At 34.2% G+C, this 10,364-nt stretch overlaps 2 protein-coding genes across 2 annotated transcripts in view; one reads left to right on the forward strand and one right to left on the reverse strand.

The window, feature by feature from the left end:
- Positions 1 to 137, forward strand: part of LOC109336867 (protein TIC 214) — a 1,841-nt gene extending 1,704 nt beyond the window's left edge. The window contains exon 1 of the mRNA XM_019573682.1: positions 1 to 137. This exon is cut by the window's left edge and continues 1,704 nt beyond it. Coding sequence (XP_019429227.1) covers positions 1 to 137 — 137 coding nt within the window.
- A 6,084-nt stretch (positions 138 to 6,221) lies between these two features.
- Positions 6,222 to 6,859, reverse strand: LOC109336865 (GDSL esterase/lipase At5g45960-like). The gene is made up of 2 exons (XM_019573681.1): positions 6,674 to 6,859; positions 6,222 to 6,499 (listed from the first exon to the last, which is right to left on the reverse strand). The coding sequence occupies exons 1-2, from the start codon at positions 6,857 to 6,859 to the stop codon at positions 6,251 to 6,253; spliced, it is 435 nt and encodes a 144-aa protein (XP_019429226.1). The 3' UTR covers positions 6,222 to 6,250.
- Positions 6,860 to 10,364: the final 3,505 nt, after the last annotated feature.

Consider the following 10,364-nt stretch of genomic DNA (forward strand, 5'->3'; position numbering starts at 1 on the left):
TATTCTTTAATAATCTCATTTTTCAGTTATTAAACCCCCTTTTTTTACCAAGTTCAATGTTAGTAAGATTAGGAACTATTTATATGTTTCGATCGAACAACAAATTGTTATTTTTAATAAGTAGTTTTAAAAATTAATTTCATTCTTATACATCGAAAATGAGACTCAATTTTTTTTTACTGCAATTTAAAATTCTCAGCCATAAAGTATATTCACTGGAAGCTGTTTTATTTCACTCATATAACTATCAGGTTTAGTTCTTCAATACTAATTGCGAATAATAATAATGACGAAAATGAATCTATGGAATTTATTCTACCCCCTTCCTATAAAGAAAGGAGCACAACAATAGCACCGAAAGAGTTCTGTCTCAACGAATCGCACGTAGAGATATTGATAACACACATAAAGTTAATGGTATTTCATAACTAATCGATTAAGCAACAGCTCGTAGACCACCCAAAAAGGCGTCAGAATTAAGCACTGCTTTTCCTTTAACCTTTCACCGTCTTTTCCCGGTTAAAGGCGGTAACCCAATATACGGTTATTTATTACTTTGCTTCTTATTATCTTTTACTGTTTAACCTATAATAATAATTATCCTATTTAAACATAATAATTACTAGATAAACCAAATTTAATTCTACCACCCTCAAATTTATAATGTACCCACGTTCCTATTATTTTCTTCTATTGAAGGTAGAATTTTAATATATTATAAAAATCTTGTATCAAAATATTGTGATGGATAGTTATCAGAAGAATTGTACATCCAATATCAAAAAATTGATTTGTAGTTTCCTTAGTTTACAATAAGTTATATGGTTCATTATGCATTTATTTTCTTTTCTCATTCATTGCTTCGATTGTTATTTTAACCGATGGTTGTCCCATTTATTTCACTTTAATAATAAACATTCAAGTTATAATTTTTTAATATGCAACCATTTCATGTTTTCATTCAACCCAACTACCCAAGGTTCTAACAAAAAACGTCTGACAAAACCTATGGCCCATTTGGTAGGAAAATATTTTTATAAATGTAATAATAAATCAAAGCTCAAAGCCATTAAAAAAATAAAAACCCACAAAAAAAAGCCCCAAAAAGCTTAAACTCTTGGATAGAGTTTGTTAATTATTATATTATATGTATCTTTAATATATATAATGGGGATATAACATCAGAATAAATTGTGTTGGGTTGAGGGACCTCGGAAAAATGTTATGATCTTATATCCTTCATCGCAAGCTCCTCTAGTAACTCATTATGTGAATAACATATAGAAGTAGAATTTTAACCATATTGTTGAGGATCTGCAATGATAAACATAAATAGGTCATAGAGATAAAACCAATGTTGAATAAATTGTAATTCAATCAGCTAGATTCGTTAATTGGTTAATAACATGTATAATCGATTAACGAGTATCGTTGGTAAATCAGTTAATTAGATAGTTATGTTAATTGTTAAATATGCTATTCTTAGCAAGAAGGTAGTTAGTGTTATGCTATAAATAGAAGTTTCAATATTTGTAAAAATAAGACCTTTTGATCTTAATAATACTTAGAGGTATATATTCATTCAAACTCTCTCTCACTTCAATCTTCTTCTCTACTCATCTACCTCACCTTATTTCATTCATTCTGTTGGTTGTTTCAATAACCAGTGTGAAAAAGAAATGGTTGAAAACCATGGTGAACTACCCTAGAGGTTGCTAATTATTATAATTGGAAGGAATAACTAAGACCCTGTGATAATAACAAAGTTTGAATATTGAAATTATACCAGTTTAATTATTTTCGTAAGTTTTGCTTTTAGATAATAGTAATGTATCCAAAATTGTATTAGATATAGAAATTTAACATGTTATAAAAACTTTATATCCACTTGCATTTATATTCCACTAATTCTACACTTTTTGATGTTTTAATTTTGAGTTTAAAATCTATGCGCTGAGTGTAAACTTTTTACATTGTCAACACATCATTTAATATTGATTTTATAATATTTTTGTTTGAAAGTTTTTATGACATTGTAATACATTTTAATATAGAAATTATACTAGTTTAATTATTATTATTATGTTATTTTAGTAAGTTTTACTTTTACGTAATAGTATAAATGTATCCAAAATTCTATTAGATATAGAAATTTAATGTCATAAAAACTTTATATCCACTTGCATTTATATTATACTAATTCTATATATTTTTTGATATTTTAATTTTGAGTTTAAAATCTATACATTGACAGTGTAAATTATTTACACTATCAATACATCATCCATTATTGATTTGTAATATTTTTCTTTGAAAGTCAATGATAATTGAGATATGAATGGTGGAGATTCACTGACAATGTAAAAAACACATACAATATTAGTGCATACATATTAAATCCTTTAATTTTACATATTATTCTAAATCTTTTAATGTTTTAGAAATTTAATGAAAAAATTAATTTACTTTTTTATTATATCTTTATTTAGTAAACCTATTTTTCACTCAATATTGACTCCTTATATCATTGAACTTCTTATTTATTCTAAGTCATGCTATAAATTTTTTTAACAAAATTCAATGTTTTGTGTTAAGCTTGGAGATGCTAAGTATGCAAATGATATTTATTACTCTAATCAATGTTAAAATATAATGGAATCATGATAGTGACAAGAAATCGGAAGTAACTTATTACATTGGTTGTATCACTATAAAAACTTGAGTTGAATTGCTTTATAATTACTAGAATCTCTTTATTGGAATCACAATACTACTAAGAAACCAGAAGTAACTTATACAAATTGCTTTATCATTGGAGAATTTTTCTTTTTGGTACCAAAAATTTTTTAAACTACATTTCAATTTATTTTAGTGGAATGAACTAGTCCTCTGTGTTAGAACAAAGAAAGAATAAAGAAAGAAGAAGAAGTAAGAAGAAAGAAAATAGACTGTGTTAGATTAGAGAAGATGGAAAACTCAATGTATTCTTGTATGTAAGTTTTGTTGTGCATTACACATAAGGTAGAGAATCTATTTATAGTAAGCTAACTACCAACTAACAAAACATAATTTTAAATCATCCTTCTAACACCCTCCATGATTCGAAATTCTGCAACAAGAAGAGAAAAAAACTCCAAACAACAAACTTGCTTCTGCAACAAGAAACTTCAAACAATTATCAAGCTTTCAAACAATGTATCCCAATCTTCCTCCTCAATTCATTAAACCTGTTCTTCTTTAAAGACTCTGTCATGATGTCTGCCAACTGATTTTCAGTGTTGCAATGAATCAGTTTAATCCTTTCTTCTGCCACTTGATGCCTTAGGAAGTGATATTTGGTTTCAATATGTTTGCTCCTACCATGAGACTCAGGATTCTTTGCCAAATCAATGGCAGACTTGCTATCCACAACCAATTCCATTGCATCCTTATTTTCTATGCCTAGTTCTTGTAGCAGAGAGCAGATCCAAAGTGCTTGGCAGGCAGTGTAGCAAGCTGCTATATACTCAGCTTCACAAGTTGAGAGAGCCACTACTCTTTGCTTTTGAGAACACCAAGAAATAGGTGCACCAACAAACATGAAGACATACCCCATAGTACTCTTTCTATCTAGTATATCACCACACCAATCTGAATCAGAATAGCCCATGAGATGTGAACCGATCATCTCATCTTGATGAGGGAAAACTATACCAAAGTCAAGAGTTCCCTTTAGATACCTTAGGATCCTTTTAACTGCTAACATGTGAGAGTGTCTTGGATCACTCATGAAATTTCATACCCCTGAGCAACAAAAGTGGGCTACAAAGTTAATTGGCTTCCAGTATATAATCAAGTATAGAACAGGTACCTCAAACCAAGTTGTCGATGCGCTCTCGTGGTGCCACTCTGTCGACCAGCCCATCTTTTCGGCTCTATCTTCTCCTTTCCCAAAGATCATTACCAAGCTCAGACAATACTACACAACACCTGCAAGACAAGCTGTTATTAGTAAACTGAAAGCTACTCAACCCGAGCACAATCACTTTTATTTCTCTCAAGGGCTATTATTTTACAAACAGTCTATTTTTATACCTGACTTTGAAAATTGACGCAGGTCACTCATGGATGAATTCCATGTTCCCTCACCGCAGGTCACTCTGGCTGGAAAACCTCTCTGACCCGCCTCACGACATCTTTCAACTGGCTAGGTGTTGCCAAGCACCTTAAGCATCTGATTCGTCATTGCGCTATATGCCAGTAAAACAAATACATGCCAACAAAGAGTCAAGGGTTATTACAGCCATTAAACATTCCTGAAAAAGTTTGGGAAGAGTTGTCAATGGACTTTATTACTCACCTTCCTCCATCACAGGGCCACACTGTAATCTGGGTGATAGTGGATCGCCTCACAAAATATGCTCACTTTGAGGTGATGCCAACATGGTTCACGACCGAGACATTAGCCTGTCGGTTTCTGAATGAAGTTTGCATGCTTCACGGTGTTCCCAAATCGATCGTCTCCGATAGAGACAAGCTTTTTCTTAGCTCATTTTGGAAGGAACTCTTCAAGCTTCTGAGTACCACCTTGTCCTTTAGCATGGCCTATCATCCACAGTCGGATGGCCAGACTGAAGTTCTCAACCGTTGCCTCCAAACTTATCTTTGGTGTTTCACCTCCTCTCATCCAACAAAATGGCATCAACACCTCTCCTTGGCTGAATACTGGTACAATACCAGCCATCATTCGGCGTTGCATCTCTCTCCTTTTGAGGCCTTCTATGGCCGTGCTCCTTCGTCCATCATGGATTATGTTCCGGGTTCCACTACAAACCCTCAAATCCGTATGACCCTGCAAACAAGAACACAAATGATACAAACCCTTATGAAACACTCTAAACATGCACAACAACGAATGAAAGCTCAGGCAGATTTGGGTCGACGCGACATTACCTTTCAACTAGGAGAATGGGAGTTACTCAAGCTCCAGCCCTACCGCCAACACACATACACGGTGGAGCGCCGCCTGTCTCAGAAGCTGAGCCGTCGGTTTTTTGGCCCGTTCTAAATCAAAAGAAGCGTCGAGCCAGTGGCGTACGAACTGCTCCTTCCGCCATCGGCACAGGTTCATCCCGTCTTTCATGTTTCTCTCCTCTGGCGTTTCCACGGAGACCCAAATGACCAAACAGTGGCTATTCCACTTTCCTTCATGGCTTCGAGGCTGGACGATGAAGATGAAGCAGGCGAAGGACCCCATAGAGCTACTCCTCCACCATACCACACCACCGTGACACCGTTGGAACCACACAGTGGGCGAACTGAAGTGCATGATGAAGAGGTGGAGTATCGTGAGACTTTCGTGGTTGAACAAGGAAGGAGAGTAGGTGAGGAAGAAAACACCTCACGGTGGGAGAAGGAGGAAACCGAGGTTGAGAGAACCACGGTTGGAGGAATGAAAAAGGCAAATGACAAAATGATTAACCAAGTGGGGAAAGTACCCACTTCAAGTGATTCAGAAACCCCACTTCAATCTCCTCCCTTGGATAACCTAGAGCATTATGTACCGTTGGATATCCAGGTGGCAACACAGTCTGCAAAAATTAATTCATTGGGTAGCACCCAACTCAATTCCCCACACAACCCTTCATCTCCATCCTCTATTCAAAAAAGTGGGTGGGAACCCACTACAATCTCATCATACATTCAAAATTATGAATCATCACTCCCTGCTCTCAATATTTCGGGTAGTGTGCCACGTAAATTGTGCCCCACTGAAGACAAATTTTCAACCATTGCACTATCACATGGGGCTGCCAAACTGGGTCCTTCCGCACCAGTTCCAGTTGGGTTTCGTAACCTTGAGGACAAGGTTCATCTTGAAGAAGTGGGCAATGATGCAGGCCTAGGGACTAGCAGGCCCATTAGATGGAAGAGCAAGCCCTCTTGGTGAAGGACTATGTCCAGAATAATTAAATTGCTATTTCTACTTAGTTTCGAATTCTGTTTTAATTAAAATGCTATGTTGGGTCTGGAGCTTTTGTAAGCCTGACCCAGTTATCTATCCCTAGATTGAAGTGTATTTAGCTAAACCTAATGGTGTTGAAGAGACAATGAATAGAATTTTCTGAATTTTACAGTAGATTTTAATTTCTCTCTTGAGCTGTTGTTTGGTATCATTATAGTGAATTGGGGTCCTATATACTTATGGTATTTTTTTAAGTAATATATATATATATATATATATATATATATATGTGTGTGTGTGGGGTAATTAAATGAAGCAAACCTGTATAAATTGTTTCACATGTTGGATCAAGAATTGTTGATAAGCTAAGAGAGTGTAGCTCCTTCTTTGTATTGGTAAGATAAAATAGTTAAGAACGAAGTCATTTGTACCAGCACTGATGAAAAATGCAGCTTTTTTTATATGATTTTCTGTTCTTTCCTTACCAACCATAACTTCTACCTTCCTTTTGCATTCTTTAAAATATTCCAATTGCTTTTCTATTGGAATCACATTCTGAAATAATTAAACCCACAATAACACATTACAATGTTATTCTGTTGCTTTATGGATAAAGAATTAATTTTCAACTAAAAGTGTCAATTGTACTTGTACATGTAAGTTATGACACACATGCACTATATCACAATTCACCTAAATAGAATGAATGAGAGAAGAAGCATAACATACAGTGATAGTTGGTGTAAGTGGGTCAAACCCAGAACCAGCAGAAGCAAAACTAACTCCTGTCATAAGCTCTTCAGTACTAAGGTTTGGTTCCAAATAAGCTGGAAGAACCTCTTTCTTCAAACCAGTATAAGAAGCTGCAGTGCAATAATAAGTATATTTATTATTTATCCTTGAATTAATATCCATGAATATTGTATACTTCATGTATATATATATATATATATAGTTATTAGTTACCCAGTCTTTGTGATGTGTAAGACATCTCTCACCAAAAATGCATGCATAAGTCACTAGTCACTCATGGATAAGTTAAGTGAATATTAGTTAAATTAGTTATAATAGTAACATTGTTCTAATATTAGTTAAATGAAATGGATGAAGTTCTAATATTACAAAAAAGTTGTATAAAATCACATTACAACATTTAAGCAAGTTACATATCAATAGAATTACATAATAAAAATAAAGATTAAAACATAAATTATTGATTATCGGAAGATTGCCTAGAACTCTTAACAAGTCTCTAGATCAAAGTGGATATGTCTTCCTATTATGCCCCTCAATTCTACACCATCCACATTTTTAATTTGTTCAACTGGAACTTTATCCATCTCGTTGTGAATGCATGTAGTCTTTGGTCTTCCACTTCTTTTCCTACGTATAACGGGATTGGGAATGAATGTTGCACCAAAATAAGCGAGCCAATATTCTACATTACCAATCGGTTCAAACTCATATCCATATTCCTTAAGAAGATTATCTAGTCGATAAATTGGTGAGATAAATTGCCCACAATCTAAAGCCAATGAAACACATCTTGCAATTGTGTGAGAGCAGGACAATACTAATGATTGAAATTATCCATAATCACACTAATTGTCGGCTAGTTTAACAGTATAAGTCCTAACTTGGCGACCACCTGATCTAGATATAACTTCAACCTCGGAGGTCACCCTTGAAAAAGTATGAACTAGTTGACACATAGATTGTTGCTGATTTTCTTTAATCACTTTTGTCAACTCTTCGTAATATATATGCCAATGCTTAATCATGTTTGAAGCTTCATTATGATGCTCAATGAACCATTCATTTAGCCTCTAATATGTTGCTTTCGCAAGGGCAAAAGGAGAATTCTAGATCCTTTCAGAATACCATTAATCCATTTTGCAAGATACATGATCAAGTGGTCAAATCGTCTTCCTTGGTCATATGCTTGGCTCCATTTTTCTTTTGGAATCTGGTCCAACCATGCTCCATCCCTTAGATGTTTTTGCCACAACAAATTCAATATCTGTTCGAACCGTGGTCGCAACAACTCATAACCTAAATATTAAATATAAATTTATTAAATTCCACTATATAAGAATTATTTATAAACTTGAAATATAAATAAAACATACCCATTTCTATGACTATTGTTTTTGAGATCAGAATCTCCGAATTCATATTTGAAATTACTAGTAAGATGACGAATACAATTGACTGATTTTGCACTAGACCATCCTACCAGATCGCTTCAGAGTGCAACTAATAAACATGCCCCCCTATTTGATATGATAAGTAGGTTTGGTTGAGGGTAGCGTAAGTCTTAAGATTGTAAAAGTTTCACTCGCAAGCTTCTTCCATCTCACCATCAACACTGATAAATGCAACTGGAAATACATGTCTATTTTCGTCTTGTTAACTTGCTATTAGCAGTGTTCCAGTATATTTCCCAGTAAAAAATGTTCCATCCACTTGTAGATTTGGTTTGCAATATGCAAACCATTCAATGCATGATTTGAAAGCCCAAAACACATTTACAGCTACAAATGTTTCAAAGAAAGATGACTCTAGTTACAATAATAAAGTTGATCTAAATCTATATTATTGATAGGGCAAATCGTAATTGCACGATTATGTCGTAAAGTAATGAAATATCGATCCCACGAGGACTAGAAAGTTTCTTTAATTATAACAATTAATTTATACTTAACTCAAATAAGGAATGAAATTGAATTTAGAACAATTGAACATTTGAGAAAAATAAATATGAAAATAATAAAAAGGATTGAAATCTGATTTAGGAAGTTCCCAAGATAAGGGTTACCACCTTTACACTCGCAAATCCTTGTTTTGCTCATTATCATGAACTTTAAGTTGTGAGGGTGAAGTGCTCTTTGATATGTGTCATCCTCTCTCAAGCTCCGACACATGTACTCAATTGAAGTCGCACCTACTCTCGTGGTATGATTATCAATTGAATCCTTTACTTGGATCTTTCTATCGAATCGTTTTGTAGCAACCCAGGAAGAATTCCAGAAATCCTTGATAATTCTAAGACTACTCTTGTGAATTAGGATTCTAGTTTGAATAATTGAATGGTCGGATAGCTGGGTTCACCTCTCGGTCTTTCCCCAATGTATCTAAGAGGTGTAATTTGTTGGTCAAACAAGTTACACGAATAAAACTCTGTTTAATGATTAAAATCCCAACATGCAATAAAATACAAGTAAGAACAATTGTTTATTGAATATAAAAGGGCATATCTCCAATCCTAGAAACAAAGGGAATTACTCACTCCCAATGAGAAGAGAATATCAAATTCTAAATTAGAGAATTGTAATGTAAAGTGTTTCATCCTTGAGGAAGCACCCTCATTTATCCTAATTACAAAATATTGGGCTAAGCCCAACAAAACAAATCCTAGAAAATAGGAATAGAATATAACATCCACGATTATGGGTATATGTGGCGCTTTCACCTTAAATTGTTTCTCTTCTATCCAGACTTCAAGGCGACTTCTTTTGGCCCTTCAATTGCTCTTCACATAGCCTCAACAACAAATTTCATCTTCTTGCACCCAATATCTACTCTTTTTGGCTTCAATCCATCCAAACTGCACAACATAGCCAAAAACAACCGCTCAACCCAAACAAAGAGAAATAAAAGCTTAAAACGATCATAAAGTCCTAATTATGTCCTAAAATGCAAGTTAAATTCAATGAAAATGTAGCATAATTTCACACTCATCAAATCCACTCAAGTTTATCTTTTGCTTGTCCTCACGTAAGTATTATGTCTAACTTTCACAATCATGCATGAATGACAATATAGAATCCGTGAACCAAAATAACAAGCAATCTCGTGATAGTTTTGAAACAATCCACACATCAGGATAAGACAATAATAAACAAATTTAATTCAAGACAAGTCTTTGAATCATAACAATTGGATGAATTATGTGTTAGGTATCAATGACTAAAATACACCGAGACGGGGGGGGGGGGGTTGAATAGGTGTAGCAGTCAGAGTATCCGTTTTTCGCAAACAATTAATGCTGAAATAACCCCAGATTAATCGATCAAAAGAGAAGAAATAATCGATTTACACACTCAGCTTAATCAATTAAAATAGCCCAGATTACACAAACAGATTCGGTTTCTTGCACAACAATCAACTGAGATCGAAGCAAATATACAGAGCTAACAAATATATCAGAGTTACAACAGTATAGTATAGAAACAAAATATTACAATTAAAACAACTATACAACGTAATCGATTAAAGCAATAAAGAGAGAGAGGGAAAGAAAAATCATGCAACAAGGTTTTTATCCTGGTTCGTTTGCGTGTCCACTTGCAAACTACATCCAGGCCTCCCGACTGATCTGGGAGATTTTTCTTCATGGGAGATTTTTCTTCACTATAAT

Source organism: Lupinus angustifolius, unplaced genomic scaffold, assembly GCF_001865875.1.
Source record: "Lupinus angustifolius cultivar Tanjil unplaced genomic scaffold, LupAngTanjil_v1.0 Scaffold_1_87, whole genome shotgun sequence".
NCBI lineage: Eukaryota > Viridiplantae > Streptophyta > Magnoliopsida > Fabales > Fabaceae > Lupinus > Lupinus angustifolius.